Source organism: Puma concolor, chromosome D1, assembly GCF_028749965.1.
Source record: "Puma concolor isolate L17-30 chromosome D1, mPumCon1.1.hap2, whole genome shotgun sequence".
Taxonomy (NCBI): Eukaryota; Metazoa; Chordata; class Mammalia; order Carnivora; family Felidae; genus Puma; species Puma concolor.
The window spans coordinates 85,900,093-85,924,222 of record NC_141676.1 but is presented as its reverse complement, the minus strand read 5'-3'; the positions used below and the strand labels follow the sequence as shown (position 1 = coordinate 85,924,222).

The 24,130-nt window shown below is 40.8% G+C and overlaps 1 protein-coding gene across 4 annotated transcripts; it reads left to right on the top strand.

The window, feature by feature from the left end:
* The first annotated feature begins 50 nt into the window (after positions 1 to 50).
* ACAD8 (acyl-CoA dehydrogenase family member 8) lies at positions 51 to 23,086 on the top strand. 4 transcript variants are annotated; one of them, XM_086678633.1, is made up of 11 exons: positions 52 to 214; positions 1,963 to 2,063; positions 3,236 to 3,405; positions 4,068 to 4,177; positions 4,575 to 4,651; positions 5,258 to 5,395; positions 9,645 to 9,780; positions 9,875 to 9,972; positions 10,352 to 10,504; positions 11,139 to 11,318; positions 14,196 to 14,440. In XM_086678633.1, the coding sequence occupies exons 1-11, from the start codon at positions 106 to 108 to the stop codon at positions 14,406 to 14,408; spliced, it is 1,485 nt and encodes a 494-aa protein (XP_086534759.1). In that variant the 5' UTR covers positions 52 to 105; the 3' UTR covers positions 14,409 to 14,440. The 4 variants fall into 4 exon arrangements, with proteins under 4 accessions (XP_086534760.1, XP_086534759.1, XP_086534761.1 ...); XM_025928498.2 differs by lacking the exon at positions 14,196 to 14,440 and adding an exon at positions 22,312 to 23,086 and having other exon boundaries at positions 55 to 214; positions 11,139 to 11,241; XM_086678634.1 differs by lacking the exon at positions 5,258 to 5,395 and having other exon boundaries at positions 51 to 214; positions 14,196 to 14,623.
* The last annotated feature ends 1,044 nt before the right edge of the window (positions 23,087 to 24,130 follow it).

Here is a 24,130-nt window from a genome sequence, read left to right as displayed (position 1 = left end):
TGAGGGTCGCTGGATGGACTACAGCTCCCAGGGTGCACTGCGGGCCTGGCTCCTGCAGTAGCGAGCATAACCCGCTTGCAGATTCTGCGTGGAGCAGAGGCTACTATGTTGCGCAGAGGCTGCTGGAGGCTGGGAAGGCCGCTCATCTGCCTGCGTGGTGGTCTGCAGGCCCCCGCCCAGAGCGGCCGCCGGAGCTTGGTCTCCTGCATCGATCGTAAGTCTCTCCTCCGGTGTGCGGGGAGGGAATGCAGTGGTCTGCGCGCCCGTAGAGCGCATTGTCACCCCTGGCTTGTCGTGGGCCGTCACCGGGGTCATCACCCCAAGGCCCACCTGCCCTCTCCCAAGTCGGCTTCCCTAGCTGGCGGGTCACCCCATCCCGTCCACCTGGCTGGCTTCCCTTGGCCGCCCTCACTCTCTGCTGTTTCCATCTGTTGCGCCCCTGGCCCTCGTGTATTACTCTTCCACCCCATCCCCTCCGTGGTCGGGAAGCCAGGCGTCCGAATTTGTGCTCCAGGCCTTCTGCTTAAGCCCTGTCTTTCCTCCTGCCTACTTCACAGGGGCCCTCTAAAGATATATTAAGATAGAAAAATACTTTGTAGTTACAGCTTAATCTTTGCTGCTGATGCTGTTTGTTAATTGTTCAAATCTCCTTAAACGTAGTTGATATTATCGACTTCTCGATACATTTAATACGTTTACTTGTGAAAACAGTAACTAAGGGTTTTACAATTATCCTCACAACTCTGAGGTAGATTCTGTTACGATCCCTGCTTCCTGATAAGGAGTGGATATAGAGAGAGGTACAGAAACTCATGACTTTGTTTCATTTTATTTTGTTTTAATCATAGGTCATTTAAGGGTCATAAAGGTATAGTAAGAATGTAAAAAGCCTGGTGCTGGTTGTGTTAGATGAAGGAATGCTCCTTCCTTATGTGACACAAGATTTGCTCACATAAATTTTATGATGTAACACCTAAAACCTTTTACTATTGAAATTCCTGCAGGGAAAATAATTATTATTGCAAATGGGAAACTATGAGAATTGACAGACCTGAATGTTTTTAAGTACCAAATAATTTGGATGTGAAGAACAGAGAGTGATAGGGGCCTAGGCTGACTAGGGATAGATACTCAGCCACTTTGTGATTCTGTCAAGTACCTAACCACATTTTTTCTTCTGAAAAAAACAAAAACAAAACAAAACAAAAACCTTTCGAATAAATGACACTTCTTCATTGTAGAATAGGTGATGAATCCCTTAGATTACACCCAGATCTATAATATACACTAGTATAGAATACTGTTTTCTTCTCCGTGTCCTAAAACTCCTTCATAAGTTGCTGCCCTGTTCTAGCATTTAGAATTTGGTAAACAAAATTACCCTTGCGGATACCAAGGCAGGTAAGGAGTTGTTCTGGCAACAAATAGATTAAATATTAAATAGGTTAATATTAAATAACAAATAAGTGAAATATGTTGGAGTACTTCCATCAGCTAGTTGTGTAACTTCAACCAATGAGGTACTTTTTCACCTTTAAAAGAAAGTATCTCTCAATCAGTAAAATAAAAGGAAATTGTCCTTTAATGTATCATTCCACATATTAGAATATCAAATTAATGGGAGTGATTAACAAATATTTCTTTGTTTCATTGCATATTTTAATAAGTGAAAAGTGATTAAGACAATTATGATTTGTATTGTATTTTATGTATCATATATTACATATATACTCATTATGTATACTTTCCTCATTCTACAGATGAGGAAATTTACTCAGTAAATAGTGCAGCCCCCTCATTTTACAATGGGATAACTGAAGTTGATTGGGGTTCCTGACTTACCTTATTGTGTAAGAGAAATGCTGTATTAGGTTGACTGTCCCAGCTTTGTGGTTCTTGCTCTTGGCAATATCCTTCCCTGACCCCTGTCCTGGAACTGAGTATATACAATCTTGCCCACAGCTTCCATAGGACTAAATGAAGAGCAGAAGGAATTTCAGAAAGTGGCCTTTGACTTTGCTGCCCAGGAGATGGCTCCACATATGGCAGAGTGGGACCAGAAGGTGGGAGTTCTCCTTATGGCTAGATGTTCCAAAAATGCCTCATATGGTGACCAAGATCTCCTTGTAGTCCTAACTTTTCAGTGTTTATTCTCCTTGCGCAATTCTTACTGCAGATTAGAGTACTGGTAATGGCGTGATTCCTTTCCTAGAAACATCCTCATCATCTTGTAGAGACCTGTTTGTTTTTTTTTTTTTTTTTAACTAATTATTTAAAATGTTTATTTATTTTGAGAGAGTGTGTGCAAGTCGGGGAGGGGCACAGAGAGAGGGAGAGAGAGAATCCCAAGCAGGCTCTTTCCTTCAGCTAATATGGAGCTCCATCTCCCCATCATGTGTTCATGACCTGAGCCTAACTCAAGAGTTGGTTGCTTAACTCTCAACAATAGCCAAATTATGGAAAGAGCCTAAATGTCCATCAACTGATGAATGGATAAAGAAATTGTGGTTTATATACACTATGGAATACTACGTGGCAATGAGAAAAAATGAAATATGGCCTTTTGTAGCAACGTGGATGGAACTGGAGAGTGTGATGCTAAGTGAAATAAGCCATACAGAGAAAGACAGATACCATATGGTTTCACTCTTATGTGGATCCTGAGAAACTTGACAGGAACCCATGGGGGAGGGGAAGGAAAAAAAAAGAGGTTAGAGTGGGAGAGAGCCAAAGCATAAGAGACTGTTAAGAACTGAGAGCAAACTGAGGGTTGAGGGGGGTGGGAGGGAGGAGAGGGTGGGTGATGGGTATTGAGGAGGGCACCTTTTGGGATGAGCACTGGGTGTTGTATGGAAACCAATTTGACAATAAATTTCATATATAAATAAAAAATAAAAAATAAATAAAAAAAAAAAAAAAGTTGGTTGCTTAACCAGCTGAGCCACCCAGGTGCCTAAGACCGGTTTGTTTTTTGTTTTTTGTTTTTTGTTTTTTTTTAATTATACAAAGATTTGGACACTCTTAAAACCAAGGCAATTCTGATAATAAAAAGAAACTTTAATACTAGAAAACCAGTACTTCCAGAATGCGTTTTAACTGTTATAGGTAACAAATAGCCTGTTATGTTAAGGGAATACTACACTCTCCCAAATGCAAACATCTTAATCCCCCATTGTGCCATTTAAAGAAAAGTCCATCTGTGAATCACTTATTGATGACCCTGGTTTTTTTGTAGGAGCTGTTCCCAGTAGATGTGATGCGGAAGGCTGCTCAGCTAGGCTTTGGGGGGGTCTACGTACGAACAGATGTAGGTGGGTCTGGACTGTCACGGCTCGATACCTCTGTCATCTTTGAAGCCTTGGCTACAGGCTGTACCAGCACCACAGCCTATATAAGCATCCACAAGTGAGTGCCAAAGCTTGGTGAGCACAACAAAGTGCTCATACCGGTTGACTGTGAAATTTTCAGATAAAGAGAGAAAAGTTCATCTTTGAAGGTTGATTGCTGTTGAGGAACCTAACTGTAAAAGTTCACACTAGGCCTGCTATTGCCTCTTGGACTGGAATCTGTCATGTTGTATGTTGCTTGGAGAATGAGGTCTGTCAGCTTTCTCTCAAATCCTAGATTGAGCTGGAACCAAATAGACTTCTCTAGGACAGTGGTTAGGGCCCTGATCCCCTCTTCCTCAACCCAAAGACAAAGCCTCCAGGAATTTGCAAAAGTACCTATATAACTCTTTGATTTTTACGGACCTTATTGAACCTAACTAGAAGTAGCATGAACATCCAAGTGAGAAATACCTTGATCCTGATTATCTGTGGGAACTGTGTGTTCCGGGAGTATGTTTTAACCTAGGCCTTTCCTTTAAATTTGAATTTCCTCAGTGGCAGTTTTTCTCTTCCCACTCTCTCTTCTGCTTCACTCTGCTTTGCTACCTGTGTTCTCCTTCCCCAGACCTTCCCCCTTCAGATGTCTTTTTCTCCATATTAACTCTGTCATTGTTGTTTCTTCTTCTTTCTTTTTTTTTTTTCCCCCTTTTGGTCTTTTCTTCTTGGTTTACTTGTCAGCATGTGTGTCTGGATGATCGATACTTTTGGAAATGAGGAACAGAGGCACAAATTTTGCCCACCGCTCTGTACCATGGAGAAATTTGCTTCCTACTGCCTCACTGAACCAGGTGGGTTTGCCATGCTGCCAGCAAGATGAATCAGGAGATGCTGCTCAGGCAAAGCATATAACCCTTATTTAACCATGAAGTTCAGCCATTCCTGTGGCCTGATGTCACAAGACTCAGAGGCCTCTAGGCCAGAGTCTATCCAGGCTGTCGACTGGAACTTCCTTGTAGGAGGCTCACTGCAAGCCGGTGTTCTGGGAGATGGAAAATGATCTGATTGCTGTCCACCATTTTCACCAAATACAGAGAGTTCCTTTGGCTGTCTGAGTTTCAAAGTAGGAAACACTGAGCTGTTTGTTGTAAGGAAAGATTTCCTTGGAAGTGGAGCCGTGCTGAGTGTCCCTTAACTTCACTGACTTTCTCTCCTACCCTGTCTGCTTCCTTTTGATCCCTGCCTTAGGAAGTGGCAGTGATGCTGCGTCCCTTTTGACCTCAGCGAAACGACAAGGAGATCATTACATCCTCAATGGCTCCAAGGTACCAGCATACCCACCTTACAGAATTGTTCCCATCTTCCTGCTGATATCACCTGGATCCTTGCTCTCTGCGAGTTAATATTTCCTGGGATTTTTACATGTTGGGTAGAGAACCTCTGACCTATTTCCCTTTATTTACCTTCACTTTCTCTCTCTTTTTCAAGTTTATTTATTTATTTTGAGAGAGAGGGGGAGAGAGCGCAAGTGGGGGAAGGGCAGAAGGAGAGAGACTCCCAAGCACACTCCACACTCAGTGCAGAGCCCAACACAGGGCTCCATGTCAATGACCTTGAGATCATGGCCTGAGCGAAATCAAGAGTCAAACACTTAACCGACTGAGCCACCCAGATGCCCCGCTTTCTCTGTCTTCTGATCTGAGTCCAGATAATTTTCCTCATTTTTGTTTATCCTTTTTATAGTTTCATCAGCTAGATCCCTGATTCCCCAGTCAGCACAGGTTCTTTTTACCCCTTCTTCATTTCTCTGTGCCACCATATACCTCTTAGCAACCTACTGTTGGGAGAATCCCTATGTTTTCCCAGTTGTTAGGCTGCTGCAGGAATGCATGTGTTTCCTGATCCTTGTGCACCCCCTCTCCAACCACCAGGCCTTTATCAGTGGTGGAGGTGAATCAGATGTCTATGTAGTCATGTGCCGAACAGGAGGACCAGGCCCCAAAGGCATCTCATGTATAGTTGTTGAGAAGGGAACCCCTGGCCTCAGCTTTGGCAAGAAGGAAAAAAAGGTGAGTGGCTAATGGACATGAAGCAATTCAAGTTCAAGCAATTCAAGAATCTGTTACCTGCCAGACCTATCTCTGTTCTATTTGTTTTGTTTGAATAGGTTCACATACTTGCTAACTTGCATTGGAGGCAGTTGCTCCTATTACAGTTTCAACAGGAGCAGGTGAAATAAAATAGGGCATGTCTACAGAAATACTATACCACTGGCAAAAATGGTGGAGTTTGTCAGTAAGTTCCATAAGCCACCTGTCATTTTAGTGTGAGGGATTTCTCTATTGTCTGCCTCACCTCCACTTTTGACTTGTGTTTTTTTTATTTAATTTTTTTAAGTTTACTTATTTTTGAGAGAGAGAGAGAGAGAGAGAGAGAGGAAGAGTGCGAGCCAAGGGAGGGGCAGAGAGAGAGGTAGAGAGAGAATCTCAAGCAGGCTCCATACTGTTAGCACAGAACCCAGTGCAGGGCTCGAACTCACGAACCATGAAATCATGATCTGAGCCAAAATCATGAGTTGGATGCTTAACTGACTGAGCCACTCAGCCATAGCCCCTGACCTGTGTTTTTTATCCAACTTCTTATTTTAGTGCACTCTTTTATCCCAGGAAAAAATACTTACAGAAGATCTGTTGGTGACTAGAGGTCTCAGGAATGAAAAGCATATCAGCCACTTTTCTTCTTTAAATAAAAATAAAATAAAACTCATTGGAGATGATTATGGGTATTTCAATAATGTAAGAAGAAGGGTGTTTCCATAGGTGGTTTGGAAAGACATTTCTAGGATTAAGAAATCCCCTAGTCAGGCCATGAATAGTAAAACTATGATTATATAACTGTAGCTGGTGGTAAGATGAGACCATTCAGATTTGTTAGGGCAGGTGACCAGAATTGTCATCTGCCTCCAATATGTACTGTTACAGTTATGACTTTGGGGGAGAATTCAGGTAATGAAATGACCCCTAAATGTACTTCTCCTTTCATAGCTCCTAGGGTTTCCATATTTCCCTTCATGAGCCTTCCTGATATTTTATAAACTGCCAAAGAGTTAGAAGTATTAGTGCCCCTTATCTTTTATAGGATAATAGGTTTTTACTAGATTCCTGCCATGTACAAAGCCTGATGCTGGCTCCTGGGATGGGGAGGATACAAAAGTCACTCCTAGCCTTGTCTGAAATTATAAGACATATGCTGTCTCACGTGTATAATGTATGTGAAGTTATACAGCTATAGGATATCTTAATTCTAGGAATGTCTGCTTTGGGCCATATGACATAGATCAACTTACATAGTCTGGCACATAATTTTACAGGATTGAGTTATGCTGATTCAGGTTGTCTGTGCTTATAAAGGTAGTGATGATTGTTTCAATACACAAGGGTAGTATCCACCTCAGTATTCTGTTGACAGAATACCAAAGCTATCAAGTTTAGTGCCTAGAGAAAAGTTGTAAATAAGTTCCAGAAACAAAAAGTATATCTTTTCTTCCTTTCATTTTCTATTTTCTCTCACTTTTTAAGTGTATACATTTTCTTTTTTGTTGTCTTTTTTTAATTATTAGTTTTGCTTTATATATGTTTCAATGCAAGGGAAATCTGGAAGGACATCTCTTTATGCATTTGACAGCTGGTGAGTGCCCACTGTGTGCCAAGCATTCTTCTAAACAGTAGGGATGGAGCAGTGAACAAAGACAAGCTCTGCCCCCATGGAATTAACCTTCCAGCAAGCAGAGATAAGCCACAGGCAGGTGAATAAGCAAGGTGCCTTCTGGAAGTGTTCTGTGCTACAGAGGAGATAAAACAGGTTGATAGGATACTGATTGAGGAGAGCTTGGGAGCTTCTACAATAGACCTGAACTCTGAGACGTCATGACTTTTGAGATGAGATCCCAAGTATATTAGAAGGAACAACCATAGGAAGAATTCTGGGCAGATACAACAAATAGACAGATGGTCTATTTGGGAAACGGAAAAAATGTTCAGTATGGTCCTAGAGAAGTGAGCAAAGAAAAGAATGGTGTAGGTGTAGGATGAAATTGGACAGTAAGCAGGGCCTTGTAGGCCGAGATGAAGAGTCACCCGTTGATCCCCATGGTTGACCTGACTGTTCTGGTGACCCAAGCAGCCAGCCTTTCTCCCTGTTCCATGCCATCTTTCCTGCAAGGATGGTTGTGACTTGGCATATTTAACACATTATATAGCTGAGAGCTTTAAACTACTAGTTTTGCATTGACTTTATGGGAAGGTAATGAGGACTTTATCTTGGATTTAATTGTTAAAGGTTTTGCATAGAAGAATGAGTTTTGTCATGGGAGGGCTGGAAGTGAGGACTCCCAGAAGAGAGAATGAAGATAATATGTAGGACAGAAGTCAAGAGTGACAGAAGGAATGGGCTCTAGTGGTAGTGGCCCAGCAGTTCAGGGCCTTCAGAAAGGGAAATGGGATATCTGTTCTCACTGGCTAAAGCTACCCAGGGGCCCAGATAGGATTAGGAAAAGAATTCTCTGCATAGGGGAGGAAGGTAGATGTTTTTATAGTAAGGGGTTAGAAGTGAAGAGGTAGCAGGTATTTGTTTTGAGCTCTTTAGAAATATTATTAAAATAATAATTTTTGTTTCAGTCTTGCTTTCAGGTGTTTATTTGGGGAGATAAGTTCTCAGGTAACCCCTATACAGGCCAATATTGGGAGGTTTGAGACTTGTAGAGATTATGGGAGCCTAAAAGAGAAGTTCAGTGTTGGCTCAAGTGACCTAGAAGGCCTCAGGAGGTTTCATTTAAGCCAGACTTTGATAGAGAGAGCAGAATAAGCAAAATATGGATTGAAAAAAACCTAGTGGCACAGTACACAGACCAGTTTGAGTTGAGACTGCCAATAGGTGACCAATAGAAGAAAAGGCTGGTAAAGAAGGACCGGCCCAAATTGTAGAAGACCCTAAATGAAAGGTTGAGGAATAAAGTTTATTTGCCAACAGAGGGAGCTATTGAGTGTTTTATGTAAAGAAATGGTCAAGTAAAGGCAGTAGTGTTTACAGAGCTATACGAGAAGTGGGAAATTTTACATAGTCTTGTGCTTTTAAAAATCTGCCTCATTGAGCCTTAGAGTTCTTTGAAACCTTGAAATACCTTGAAGAAGAGATGAAGAGGATCAAGTAGTGAGGGTCTTTATCTATTTATATATGAGACTTCTGAATAAGATTTTATTTGAAGAAAGTGGCCCTGCTGGCTTTCCAGTCCAGTTCTCTTACGTAAAGGAAAACCGAGGCCCCAAAGAAATCAAGTGATTTGTTCAGAGATAAATACAGCTAGTTAGTTTCATAACATGGACTACATCTTAGGTATTTAGAATTCTCTCTGGGCTCGTGGCTGACATATTCAGCGATGTCCTGGTAAATCAGCTCTTTAGGAAAAACAAAAACCAAAACACTCATCTGTAAGGCCACCAACCTGTTATCACTGAATGCCACGTTAGGAAAAGATGTGTGTAATTGGCTCATGTAAGCTGCTGACAGCACGTCATTAGATCTCTCTGCAGCCAAACACTCAACCAGGTATTGCCAGCACAGTGAGTGTTATTCCTCTCATCTAATGATAACAATCTTAGAAGTAACACTAAGCTTTTAAAAGGAGAAGTGTGACTGTTGTTCTTGATAATCCTTGTTATCCTTATAGAAGGACAAATCAAATAACCCTTATATTGTCTATGTTTTTTTTTTTTTAATGTTTGTTTATTTTTGAGAGAGAGAGAGAACACACAAGCAGGAGAGGGGCAGAGAGAGAGGGAACAGAGGATCCAAAGGGGCTCTGTGCTGACAGCAGAGAACCCAACACAGGGCTCAAACTCACGAAATGTGAGATCATGACCTGAGCCAAAGTTGGACACTTAACCAAGTGTGCCACCCAGGCGCTCCCCCCCCCAACTTTTTTTTTTTTTAAATAAAAGAATATACTTGTAGAGGCACTAAAAATGAGGACAGTTCTGCCCCAATCCTCAAAGAAATTGTGAGAAATGTTTGTGGATAGGTTAGTCTGGTAAAATAGACATTAGAAAGCAGATAATATGTTAAAAAATGTTTCACTGAAAAAACAATCTATGACAATTGACAAGTGTATAAGTCTGAACTTTTGTATTGTCTCTGATTTTAAGTTCTCAAGGTCTAAGTCCCAGGATAATGGAACCTGTACTTCACAGGGTTTCATCAACAGAGAACGGTGCCCTAAATGCTGCCCTGTTGGGCAGCCATACAGTCCCTGATTTTTGCCAGGTGGGGTGGAACTCACAGCCAACCCGCGCCGTGATCTTCGAAGACTGTGCAGTCCCCATGGCCAACAGAATTGGGGATGAAGGGCAGGGCTTCATCATTGCCATGAAAGGACTGAATGGAGGGAGGATCAATGTTGGTGAGAACACAACAGGATGGGGCAGGGAGGTAACGGAATCCAGCAGGCAGCACTGTGCTGGCTCACTTGAAATGTTGGCACTCTTCCTTTCCAGCTTCCTGCTCTCTAGGAGCTGCTCATGCTTCGGTCATCCTCACCCGAGACTACCTCAATGTTCGGAAGCAGTTTGGAGAGCCTCTGGCCAGTAACCAGGTCATTTCCCAGATGCCCCTGCATTTGCTTTCAGCTCTGTATGAGATCTGCTTTGTGGTCCACATCCTCTAGGAGGGTGAGGCTGTGATTTCTCATTGAAATTCTGCCCCCATCTTAGAACTTATGTTCTAATTTTATCAGTAATCTTTTTCAGGAGGTAATATTGAAGTGCAGGGCAAGCGAAGTGGTCTTAGAACTTACAAGGTGATACATTTTCTCTGTAGAAGATACATTTCTCTGCAAAGTCTGAAGGAGACTTTGAAGCTTGGGGTCACTTAGAAAAGGTACCTCATCAGAGAAGGCTTATGGAGGTCCCCAGATCAGGTGCTGGTCTAAGCCTGTCTATCTTGTCTGGTTCTCTTCTCCCCTGTTGCTGCAGTACCTGCAATTCAAACTGGCTGATATGGCAACAAGGCTGGTGGCCTCGAGGCTGATAATCCGCAGTGCAGCAGTAGCTCTGCAGGAGGAGCGGGAAGATGCAGTGGCCCTGTGCTCCATGGCCAAGCTCTTCGCTACAGATGAATGCTTTGCTGTGCGTGATGGTGCCCTCTGGCTGTCTTGGGTGGACAGGGACCAGCTTTTGGGTCCAGGGATGTTGAGAGCCATTAGTTAGCTCCTCGGATGCTGCAGAGATTGCCTTGGGGCTTACGGATATAAATGAACAAATGAGAGATCTGCTTGGGAGCTGACTTTTTATCTGCCCTGTGCCATTGCACACTCCACTGTGGCACTGTTAACTGATTGTGTTCTAGATGAGACACTTCTTTTGGAAGAAGGTTCAGAGCCTTCCAGTGCCTCTTATTCAAATTTAGCACTATGCTGTGTTTAAAATGTCAAGGGCTAAGCCATTTCCACATGAGGCTGCATTGCCACTAGATGACACCATGACTTCACATAATCCCAGCCAAAGTGCTTGTGGGCAGCCTCTCCCCTGCAGATAATAAGCAAGAAAGGCAGAGCTTTCTGAGTTGCCCGCCTGGTGGGAACTGGTAAGTTTAGTAGTTGTTGTCCAATCACACAGAATACAGAGCCCCTTTTTGAGCTTGGCTGGTTATCTGTAGGTTGTTCTTCCTCATATTAGTTTATAGGAGGCTGGGGTGGAAGGAGAAGCCACTTTTCCATAGTCTTCCCAAAATCAGAGATGTGTAGTCCCTATCTCCCTGCAGATCTGCAACCAGGCTTTACAGATGCATGGAGGCTATGGCTACCTGAAGGACTATGCTGTTCAGCAGTATGTGCGGGACTCCAGGGTCCATCAAATCCTAGAAGGTAAAAATTGCCAGAGGTTATTCTCCAGAATGGTTATAGGGTCACCACTTTCCCTGGCCTGTCTGTCCCTATGCTGGCTGGTTCTCAGGGTACCATCAGATCCTGTCTGTCTTTTGCCTTCCTCCTTCCTCTTTTTCCTGACCCTACTCTGGAAGTGCTTTTTGATGCCATACAAGAGCACTATCCTGGGAGTCAGGAGGCTCTGCTTTGTCACCAGAAATAAGCTGTCAAATCACTCCATTTCTACTCTTTTTCTTTGCAAACTTTAGAGAACATTCAAACTCAGGTAATACATGAGAAAGCATTTTGAAAACTGCAGCAGTAACTGTTCTTTACTCTCATAAAGTACTTGGTCCTCAAGGATCCCCAAACTTCGGTACAGTAATTAACACAGCAAATGTGAGCTAATTTGATCACCAGGAACCTCTATAAATTCATATCTCTATAATATGACTAATGGATTTTTCAGTAAACTAAATCATATGGGTATCTTCTTGGCAATCACAGAGTGGATTGGGCTGGGAAATGTGTAAGCTGTTGGGAGTATGGCTCAGGGCATGGCCTTCTCCACACTCCACACCAGTGACTCCTGTCCCAGTTAGTGTAAACAGCCAGGGGTGCCTACACTGTAGGAGAGCCAGATGGGGCAGAGGCTTGTCTAAGTGACTTTCAGTGGTGCGATGTGGGGCTGCTTCCATGGTGGCAGAGGAGAGGCTTGTGGGCATTGGTCTCTCTGCCATTTTCAAAGCATTCTTCTCAAAACTGAAGAAGTGTCAGAATCACCTAGAGGGCTTGTGAAAACAGAGTGCTAGGCTCTGTGCCCAGAAGTTCTCACTCAGTAGGTCTTGGGTAGGCCTAAAAATTTGCATCTCTAACAAGTTTTCAAACAAGACTGTCACTGTGTGTCTGGGAACACCACTCTGAAACTGAACCCACTGCTCTGGTGTGATGACCAAATCACAGTTTGTAAAAGTTAGAGTTCGCTTTCTTCTGCAAACCCCATTCCTGAAGCACATCGATGAGGTCAGTTACTCTTGCTCAAATTCTTCTGATTACTCCTGTGGTTGTTTCCTTACCCAGCTTTTATGAGTGTGTGAGACTTCACCTTTATTCTAACTCTCCCTTTTAACCTTATAAGAAGAAATGGGAAAGGCCAGATACATAGATTTCAGGCCATGCCATCATCCACTTCTAGAAAATTTGGGGCACTGGTCTTCATCACTTTGTTTCATTGTGGACTTCGTTACTGGATAAATCTGAAATTTTGGCTTGGTTTTATTCGAGATGTGTGATTACTCATTCCTCATGGGGGTTCATATTTCTCTTTGCATTAAAACCCACTGTAAAAATGAAGCAAGAAGTTGACCCCTCCTTTCAGGGAAAATGTTTTTGTTTATTTTTTTAAAATTCAGTGTTGGGGCGCCTGGGTGGCTCAGTCAGTTAAGCAACTGACTTCGGCTCAGGTCATGATCTCACGGTTCGTGGGTTCAAGCCCTGCGTCAGGCTCTGTGCTGACAGCTCAGAGCCTAGAGCCTGCTTCAGATTCTGTGTCGCCCTCTCTCTCTGTTCCTCCCCTGCTCGTTCTCTGTCTCTCTGTGTCTCTCAAAAATAAATAAACGTTAAAAAATTTAAAAATAAAATAAAAAATTCAGTGTTTTTGTTTGTTTGTTTGTTTGTTTTAAGATTTTATTTTTAAGTAATCTCTACACCCAACATGGGGCTCAAACTCACAACCCAGAGATCAAGAGTTGCATGTTCCACTGACTGAGCCAGCCAGGCATCCCTAAAAAATTTTTTTCTGATTACCAATGAAATTGGTATATTTATTGTTGAAAACTCATAAAATATAGGAAAAGTAAAAAAAAAAAAAAAAAATGACTCATGTGTCCACATTCAGAATTCATATTTTAGATTCTTTATATATGTAAGTCCAAAATATCTCCTTTGGTGCTTTTTCTGTGCTTTTGTAGGTGCATTTTCTTAATGTGAGGCATAGTGGTCATACAATATTATAATAGTTTCAGGTGGACAGCATAGTAATTTGACAATTGAAATAGTTTAAGAAGGAAAGGTATTAACTCTTCTTTAATGTTTGTAGCTGTCCAGTCCTTGACTTTTCTTTGTTGGGAGGTTTTTGATTGCCAATTCAATTTTGTTACTAGTAATCTGTCTGTTCAGATTTTTTTAGGCTCCATGCTCAGCACAGAGTCCAGCGCGAGGCTTGAACTGACATCCCTGAGACAAAGACCTGAGCTGAGATCAAGAGTCAGACACTTAACTGACTGAGCCACCCAGGTGCCCCCAGCCTGTTCACATTTTCTATTTCTTCCTGATTCAGTCTTGGAAAATTGTATGTTTCTAGGAATTTATCTGTTTCTTTCTTCAGGTTGTCCCGTTTGTTGGCATATCATTTTTTGTGGTAGCATCTTAAATCCTTTATGTTTCTGTGGTGTTGGTTGTAACTTCTTATCTTTTATTTCTGATTTTACTTATTTGAGTCTTCTCTCTCTCTCTTTTTTCTTTTTTTTTTTCTTAATAAGGCTGGCTAGGCGTTCATCAATTTTGTATATCTTTCCAAAGAACAAACTCTTGGTTTCACTGATCTTTTCTATTGTTTTTTTTAGTCTCTATTTCATTTATTTCTGCTCTGATCTTTGTTATTCCCTTCCTTTTACTAACTTTGAGTTTGTTCATTCTTTTTTACAAATTCCCTTAGGTATACAGTTAGATTGTGTGTTTGAGATTTGTTTCTTTTTTTTTTTTTTTTTAATGTTTATTTATTTTTGAGACAGAGGGAGAGACACAGAGAGACAGAGCATGAGCAAGGGAAGGGCAGACACACACACACACACACACACACACACACACACAGAATCCGAAGCAGGCTTCAGGCTCCAAGCAGTCAGTACAGAACCCGACGCAGGGCTCAAACTCACAAACCATGATATCATGACCTGAGTCCAAGCCAGACGCTTAACCAACTGAGCCACTCAGGCAACCCTGAGATTTGTTTCTTGAAGAGGGCCCATATCAGTATAAACTTGCCTGTTAGAACTGCTTTTGTTCTGCCCCAAAGGTTTTGGAATGTTGGCTTTCCATTTTCATTTGTCTCATGCTATTTTATTTATTTCCTTTTTGATTTCTTCATTGACCCATTGGTCGTTTAATAGCATGTTGTTTAGCCTCCACATGTTTTACACCATTGTGGTTGAAAAAGATGCTTAATATGATTTCAGTCTTCTTAAATTTATTAAGACTTGTTTTGTGGCTTCACATGTGATCTGTCTCAGAGAATGTGTACTTCCATGTGCACGTGAACAGAATATGTTTTCTCATCTTTTTGGATGGCATGTTCTGTATATATCTGTGATATCCTCAAGTCCTATCTGTTCTAAGGCATCATTTTTTTTTTTTATTTATATATGAAATTTATTGTCAAATTGGTTTCCATACAACACCCAGTGCTCATCCCAAAAGGTGCCCTCCTCAGTACCCATCACCCACCCTCTCCTCCCTCCCACCCCCCATCGACCCTTAGTTTGTTCTCAGTTCTCAACAGTCTCTTATGCTTTGGCTCTCTCCCACTCTAACCTCTTTTTTTTTTTTTTTTGTTCCCCTCCCCCATGGGTTTTTCTTAAGTTTCTCAGGATCCACATAAGAGTGAAACCATATGGTATCTGTCTTTCTCTGTATGGCTTATTTCACTTAGCATCACACTCTCCAGTTCCATCCACGTTGCTACAAAAGGCCATATTTCATTTTTTCTCATTGCCACGTAGTACTCCATTGTGTATATAAACCACAATTTCTTTATCCATTCATCAGTTGATGGACATTTAGGCTCTTTCCATAATTTGGCTATTGTTGAGAGTGCTGCTATGAACATTGGGGTACAAGTGCCCCTATGCATCAGTACTCCTGTGTCCCTTGGATAAATTCCTAGCAGTGCTATTGCTGGCTCATAGGGTAGGTCTATTTTTAATTTTCTGAGGAACCTCCACACTGCTTTCCAGAGCGGCTGCACCAATTTGCATTCCCACCAACAGTGCAAGAGGGTTCCCGTTTCTCCACATCCTCTCCAGCATCTATAGTCTCCTGATTTGTTCATTTTGGCCACTCTGACTGGCGTGAGGTGATATCTGAGTGTGGTTTTGATTTGTATTTCCCTGATAAGGAGCGACGCTGAACATCTTTTCATGTGCCTGTTGGCCATCCGGATGTCTTCTTTAGAGAAGTGTCTATTCATGTTTTCTGCCCATTTCTTCACTGGGTTATTTGCTTTTCGGGTGTGGAGTTTGGTGAGCTCTTTATAGATTTTGGATACTAGCCCTTTGTCCGATATGTCATTTGCAAATATCTTTTCCCATTCCGTTGGTTGCCTTTTAGTTTTGTTGGTTGTTTCCTTTGCTGTGCAGAAGCTTTTTATCTTCATAAGGTCCCAGTAATTCACTTTTGCTTTTAATTCCCTTGCCTTTGGGGATGTGTCGAGTAAGAGATTGCTACGGCTGAGGTCAGAGAGGTCTTTTCCTGCTTTCTCCTCTAAGGTTTTGATGGTTTCCTGTCTCACATTCAGGTCCTTTATCCATTTTGAGTTTATTTTTGTGAATGGTGTGAGAAAGTGGTCTAGTTTCAACCTTTTGCATGTTGCTGTCCAGTTCTCCCAGCACCATTTGTTGAAGAGACTGTCTTTTTTCCATTGGATGTTCTTTCCTGCTTTGTCAAAGATGAGTTGGCCGTACGTTTGTGGGTCTAGTTCTGGGGTTTCTATTCTATTCCATTGGTCTATGTGTCTGTTTTGGTGCCAATACCATGCTGTCTTGATGATGACAGCTTTGTAGTAGAGGCTAAAGTCTGGGATTGTGATGCCTCCTGCTTTGGTCTTCTTCTTCAAAATTACTTTGGCTATTCGGGGCCTTTTGTGGTTCCATATGAATTTTAGGATTGCTTGTTCTAGTTTCGAGAAGAATGCTGGTGCAATTTTGATTGGGATTGCATTGAATGTGTAGATACCTTTGGGTAGTATTGACATTTTGACAATATTTATTCTTCCAATCCATGAGCAGGGAATGTCTTTCCATTTCTTTAAATCTTCTTCAATTACCTTCATAATCTTTCTATAGTTTTCAGCATACAGATCCTTTACATCTTTGGTTAGATTGATTCCTAGGTATTTTATGCTTCTTGGTGCAATTGTGAATGGGATCAGTTTCTTTATTTGTCTTTCTGTTGCTTCATTGTTAGTGTATAAGAATGCAACTGATTTCTGTACATTGATTTTGTATCCTGCAACTTTGCTGAATTCATGTATCAGTTCTAGCAGACTTTTGGTGGAGTCTATCGGATTTTCCATGTATAATATCATGTCATCTGCAAAGAGCGAAAGCTTGACTTCATCTTTGCCAATTTTGACGCCTTTGATTTCCTTTTGTTGTCTGATTGCTGATGCTAGAACTTCCAGCACTATGTTAAACAACAGCGGTGAGTGGGCATCCCTGTCGTGTTCCTGATCTCAGGGAAAAAGCTCTCAGTTTTTCCCCGTTGAGGATGATGTTAGCTGTGGGCTTTTCATAAATGGCTTTTATGATCTTTAAGTATGTTCCTTCTATCCCGACTTTCTCAAGAGTTTTTATTAAGAAAGGGTGCTGGATTTTGTCAAAGGCCTTTTCTGCATCGATTGACAGGATCATATGGTTTTTCTCTTTTTTTTTGTTAATGTGATGTATCACGTTGATTGATTTGCGAATGTTGAACCAGCCCTGCATCCCAGGAATGAATCCCACTTGATCATGGTGAATAATTCCTTTTATATGCCGTTGAATTCGATTTGCTAGTATCTTATTGAGAATTTTTGCATCCATATTCATCAGGGATATTGGCCGGTAGTTCTCTTTTTTTACTGGGTCTCTGTCTGGTTTAGGAATCAAAGTAATACTGGCTGCATAGAATGAGTCTGGAAGTTTTCCTTCCCTTTCTATTTCTTGGAATAGCTTGAGAAGGATAGGTATTATCTCTGCTTTAAACGTCTGGTAGAACTCCCCTGGGAAGCCATCTGGTCCTGGACTCTTATTTGTTGGGAGATTTTTGATAACCGATTCAATTTCTTCGCTGGTGATGGGTCTGTTCAAGCTTTCTATTTCCTCCTGATTGAGTTTTGGAAGAGTGTGGGTGTTCAGGAATTTGTCCATTTCTTCCAGGTTGTCCAATTTGTTGCCATATAATTTTTCATAGTATTCCCTGATAATTGTTTGTATCTCTGAGGGATTGGTTGTAATAATTCCATTTTCATTCATGATTTTATCTATTTGGGTCATCTCCCTTTTCTTTTTGAGAAGCCTGGCTAGAGGTTTGTCAATTTTGTTTATTTTTTCAAAAAACCAACTCTTGGTTTCATTGATCTGCTCTACAGTTTTTTTAGATTCTATATTGTTTATTTCTGCTCTGATCTTTATTATTTCTCTTCTTCTGCTGGGTTTAGGCTGCCTTTGCTGTTCTGCTTCTAGTTCCTTTAGGTGTGCTGTTAGATTTTGTATTTGGGATTTTTCTTGTTTCTTGAGATAGGCCTGGATTGCAATGTATTTTCCTCTCAGGACTGCCTTCGCTGCGTCCCAAAGCGTTTGGATTGTTGTATTTTCATTTTCGTTTGTTTCCATATATTTTTTAATTTCTTCTCTAATTGCCTGGTTGACCCACTCATTCGTTAGTAGGGTGTTCTTTAACCTCCATGCTTTTGGAGGTTTTCCAGACTTTTTTCTGTGGTTGATTTCAAGCTTCATAGCGTTGTGGTCTGAAAGTATGCATGGTATGATTTCAATCTTGTAAACTTATGAAGGGCTGTTTTGTGACCCAGTATATGATCTATCTTGGAGAATGTTCCATGTGCACTCGAGAAGAAAGTATATTCTGTTGCTTTGGGATGCAGAGTTCTAAATATATCTGTCAAGTCCATCTGATCCAATGTCTCATTCAGGGCCCTTGTTTCTTTATTGATCGTGTGTCTAGATGATCTATCCATTTCTGTAAGTGGGGTGTTAAAGTCCCCTGCAATGACCACATTCTTATCAATAAGGTTGCTTGTGCTTATGAGTAATTGTTTTATATATTTGGGCGCTCCGGTATTCGGCGCATAGACATTTATAATTGTTAGCTCTTCCTGATGGATAGACCCTGTCACTATTATATAATGTCCTTCTTCATCTCTTGTTACAGCCTTTAGTTTAAAGTCTAGTTTGTCTGATATAAGGATGGCTACTCCAGCTTTCTTTTGGCTTCCAGTAGCATGATAAATAGTTCTCCATCCCCTCACTCTCAATCTAAAGGTGTCCTCAGGTCTAAAATGAGTCTCTTGTAGACAGCAAATAGATGGGTCTTGTTTTTTTATCCATTCTGATACCCTATGTCTTTTGGTTGGCGCATTTAGTCCATTTACATTCAGTGTTATTATAGAAAGATATGGGTTTAGAGTCATTGTGATGTCTGTATGTTTTATGCTTGTAGTGATGTCTCTGGTACTTTGTCTCACAGGGTCCCCCTTAGGATCTCTTGGAGGGCTGGTTTAGTGGTGACAAATTCCTTCAGTTTTTGTTTGTTTGGGAAGACCTTTATCTCTCCTTCTATTCTAAATGACAGACTTGCTGGATAAAGGATTCTCGGCTGCATATTTTTTCTGTCTAGCACACTGAAAATCTCGTGCCAATTCTTTCTGGCCTCTAAGGCATCATTCAAAGCCATTGTTTGTTTATTGATTCTCTGTCTGGATGACCTACCCATTGATGTAAGTGGGGTGTTAAATTTTCTTACTATTATTGTATTACTGTTAATTTCTCTCTTTATGTCCATTAGTATTTGCCTTATATAGTTAGGTGCTCTTGTGTAGGGTGCGTCAATATTTTTTTTTTTTAATTTTTTTTTTTTCAACGTTTATTTATTTTTGGGACAGAGAGAGACAGAGCATGAACGGGCGAGGGGCAGAGAGAGAGGGAGACACAGAATCGGAAACAGGCTCCAGGCTCTGAGCCATCAGCCCAGAGCCCGACGCGGGGCTCGAACTCACAGACCGCAAGATCGTGACCTGGCTGAAGTCGGACGCTTAACCGACTGCGCCACCCAGGCGCCCCGAGTGCGTCAATATTTACAATTGTTATATCCTCTTGTTCGATTGATCCTGTTATCATTATGTAATTACCTTTTTCGTGTTTTGTTATAGTCTTTATTTTAAAGCATGTTTTGTCTGATATAAGTATTGCTTCCCTAGCTTTTTAAAAAATTTTCATTAGTATAGAAGATCTTTTTCCATCCCTTCACTTTCAGTCTGTATGAGTCTTTAGGTCTGAAGTAAGTCTCCTATAGGCAGTTTATAGATGGATCTTGTTTTTTAATCCATTCAGTCACCTTTTGTCTTTTGATTGGAGCATTTAGTCCATTTATATTTAAAGTAACAGTAATATTGATAGCTATGTACTTATTGCCATTTTGTTCATTGTTGTCTGGTTGTTTTTGTTCAGTTTCTTTTTTCTTTTCTTTCTGTCTTCCCTTGTGATTGATGACTTACCTTAATGTTATGCTTGGATTCCTTTCTCTTTATTTTTTGTGCATCTCTTACAGGTTTTTGGTATGTGGTTACCATGAGGTTCATGTATAACACCGTATGTATATAGCAGTCTATTTTAAGTGATGTTTGCTTATATTCAAACACATTATAAAAGCACTACATTTTTAGTACCCCCCCATTTTATGTATTTGATGTCATATTTTACATTTTATTTTATGAGTCCCTTAACTAATTTTTAGATATAAGTGATTTTACTATTTTTTTTCTTTTAACCTTCACACTGGATTTATAAGTGATTGATTTACTACCTATATTACGTTTGCTTTCACCAGTGAAATTTTTCCTTTCATAATTTGCTTACTTCTAGTTGTTGCTTTTTTTTTTTTTTTTCAACTTAAAGAAGTTCCTTTAACACTTCTTATGAGGGCAGTTTAGTGATGATGAACTCCATTAACTTTTGTTTGTCTGGGAAATCCTTCATTTCTCCTTCAGTTCTAAATGAAAACCTTGCCAGTAGACTATTCAAGGTTTTAGGTTTTTTCCCTTTCAGCACTTTGAATATATCATGCCACTCCCTTCTGGCAGCAAAGTTTCTGCTGAAAAACTGCTCTTACCTTTCTGGGTACTTTCCCTTTTATATAACTATTTGCTTTTCTCTGGCTGCTTTTAAGATTTCTCTTTATATGTAATTTTTACTATTTTAATTATATTATATTATATTATATTATATTATATTATATTATATTATATATATTATATGTCATGGTTTATCTTGTTTGGGGCTTCCTTTGCTTCCTGAAACTAGATGTCTGTTTTCTTCCCCAGAGTACGGAAGTTTTCAGCTATTACTTCTTAAAATAAGTTTTCTGCATCTTTCTCTTTCTCTTCTCCTTCTGGGACCCCAATAGTGCAACTGTTAGTATGCTTGATGTTGTCACAGAGGTCCCTTAACCTATTTCTTTAACTCTTTTTCTTTTTGCTGCTCATCTTGGGCACTTTACACACTACCCTGTCTTCCAGATTGCTGATCCATTCTGAATCTTCTGATGTTAATTCCCTTTAGTGTATTTTTCATTTCAATTACTGTACTCTTCAACTACTTTTTGTTTTATATTTTATGTCTCTTTGCTGAAGTTCTCACTAAGTTCATCCAGTCTTCTCTCAAGGCCGTGAGCATCTTTATGATCATTATTTTGAAAGTTTATCAGGTAGATTGCTTATCTGTTTTATTTATCAGTTCTTTTACTGAGGTTTTGCCTTGTTCTTTCATTTGGAGCATATTCTTGTCTTCTCATTTTTGTTTTTGTGTGTTAGATAGTCCAGCTGTGTCTCCTGGTCCTGAAAGTAATGTCCTGTATAGAAGGCATCTCGCTGGTCACTAGAACCAAGCATTCCAGGGGTGTCCCCTATATAGGATGTATGTGTCCTACTGTTGTATCTGTGCTGGTGGGTGGGGTTAGCCCCCACTGTGGCTGGCTACCAGGCCCAGCTCTGGGTCGTCTGGGGATGCTAGTGGGCAGCAGTCACTTTGGGCAGGAGCGGGTACTGATCCAAGGTGACCTGCTGGATATGGTGGGTGGTATCTGCTTGAAGCGACATCTATCTGCTGGATTGAGTGTGTTAAGCAGGGAAGGTCTGCGGAGGAATGCCAGGGTGGGACAAACAGTGCTAGCAAGGTAGGTGGAGAGTGTCAGATCTTGGTCCCGCAAGCATCTAGCTAACTAAGCTGTAGGAGTACAAGAAAAATGCACTTGCCAACACTTTCATTCCCAAAGTTCCTACAGATCCCTGTCCCTCTGGCACACACTCAAACATTAGTCATTAAGTCTCCCTCATGTATGGCCCAGGAGCTTTTCAAACAACTACCTCTGTCCTGAGCTCCGAGTGACTGATATTGTGTGTGGGCCCTTTCAGTTTCCTGTAGCTCCCTGGCTCTCCTGGAGTTAAACCCCACTAATTTGCAAAGCCAGACAATATGGGGCCTCATATTTCCAGTGAAGATCCCCAGAGGAGAAGGTGCCTGATGTGAGACTTGAACTTTTCACTCCTCAGGAAGGACCTCCACACCTGTGATATCTTCCTGCTTATGGGTCACTGCAATGGGGTGTTTTGGCTCTTGACCATCTCTGCCCTTCCTACCCTCCTCAATGTGATGTTTTCTTTATATCTTTAGGTGTGGAATAGCTGTTCTGCTAGAGTTCAGGGTCTCAGAGTTAGTTGCACTGTATGTAGTTTCAGCCTTAGTGTGTCCATGGGAGGAGGTAAGCTCAGCATCTTCCTACTCAGTCATCTTCCCTGTCCCAAGAGAGGTGTTTTTAAGGGTACGTTTATTTCTTACTTCCTGACATTTTTCTGTGCTTTGGAAAGCAGTCTGTGATAATCCCATCCCTCTCAGTGTTAAAGCAACAATTGTAGTTTACACCTACTCCTATCCTGAGTGAGGCTTGGAGCACCCTAGTTAGAGGTTTACGGAGCTCTCAGACTTTGCTGCAACTAAATCCTTATTCTTTCTGTCCTTGCAGGTAGCAATGAAGTGATGAGGATGCTGATCTCTCGAAGCTTGCTTCAGGAGTAACCCAGACTTGATGTTCAGGCATGACATTTAATGTACAACTTGAATGAGCATTGAGTGGTTCATGTGGACTGTTGTGTTCCAGTTGAGTCATGGATTAGATTGGAGGCCTGAGCTCTTTCACCTGGGCCCTTCATCTGTATGTTGGGAGCAGCATCAGCTAAAGGACTGGGACAGAGTCTTGAGCAGAACTGGAGGAGCTGCCCTGACTGGGAGTATCACAAGTAGACATACTACCTTGTTTTCCTAATGCAGAAAGGTGACCAGTAAAGATTCATCACCAAATCAACGTTCTCTCTTGGATCTACATTGTCTTGACTTGTGTGCATTTTGCTGGTTCCCCGAATCCTGCTTCCAGGGGTCTGGATATTTCCATTGAGGGTTTTTCCTGATTATAAAGCAAAGGTGTGGGAGAGGAGAAATGGAGAAAAATGTAGTTTTATCTTTTGCTGTCCTCTGAACCTCAGCTAAATATGCAGAAGGTTTCTGTGGGTTGCATTTTCTTTGTAGTACTGCTGTGAATGTGAATGATGATAAAATGAATATGCAGGCAACCTAACTCCTAAACTGTGATTTAGGGGATAACCATACTTGTAGACTTGTGAACATCAAAGGCTGAGATTATGTGGAACTCTGAATATTTGTTATATTCTTTTTTAGAAGTATATGATCTAGGAATGTTATTCAAGTTTCTATAACCCTTCCTGATAAGTACTTTGAGCATATTTTTTTTTCTGCATTTTTCTTTCCTTTCTTGAAGTTGCTCCTTTTTATAAATATTTTAGTCATTATAAATATTTTAGTCACTACATTGATAAATAAAATCTATCCCCCTCAGTATCATCTCCAGTTCTGTTGAAGTTAATTTTTATTTTTTTTAATTTTTTTAATGTTTTATTTATTTTTGAGAGAGAGAGAGACAGAGTATGAGTGGGGGGGAGGGTCAGAGAGAGAGGGAGACACAGAATCTAAAGTAGGTTCCAGGCTCTTACCTGTCAGCACAGAGCCCGACACAGGGCTTGAACTCATGAACCACGAGATCATGACCTGAGCCAAAGTCAGATGCTTAACCAACTGAGCCACAGGTGCCCTAAAGTTAGTTTTTATTTTATCCTCTAAGCCTTTACAACAATTTTTAAAAATTTTTTGATATTTAATTAAACATTTAACTAGATTTTGGAATAATAAAAAATCTCTTCCTAACCAAAGTAGCTTATAAATAATAGGCTCCTTATATTACTAATGGATTTTTAATTTAAGAATTGTTTATGGGTTACCTGAATGGCTCAGTCAGTTGAGTGTCCAACTCTTGATTTTGCTCTGGTCATGATCTCACAGTTTGTGAGATCGAGTCCCATGTTGGGCTCTGAGCTGACAGTGTGGATCCTGCTTGGGATCCTCTCTCTCCCCACTCATTCTGCCCCTTTCACACTCATGCTCACATTCTCTCTCTCTCAGAATAAATATTTAAAAAAGAACTGTTTATAATTTATGAAAGTATATTTAAAGTAATATTTAAATGGAGACTTTTTGGAGAACCCTGTTGTAAATTATGATCATTACAAATGCTCATCATAACAAGTGCCCTCCTTAATCCCCATCACCTATTTAACCCATCCCCCTACCCATATCCCTTCTGGTAACCATCAGTTTGTTCTCTATAGTTAAGAGTATGTTTCTTGGTTTGCTTCTCTCTTTTTTCCCCTATGATCATTTGTTTTGCTTCTTAAATTCCACATATGCATGAAATCATATGGTATTTGTCTTTC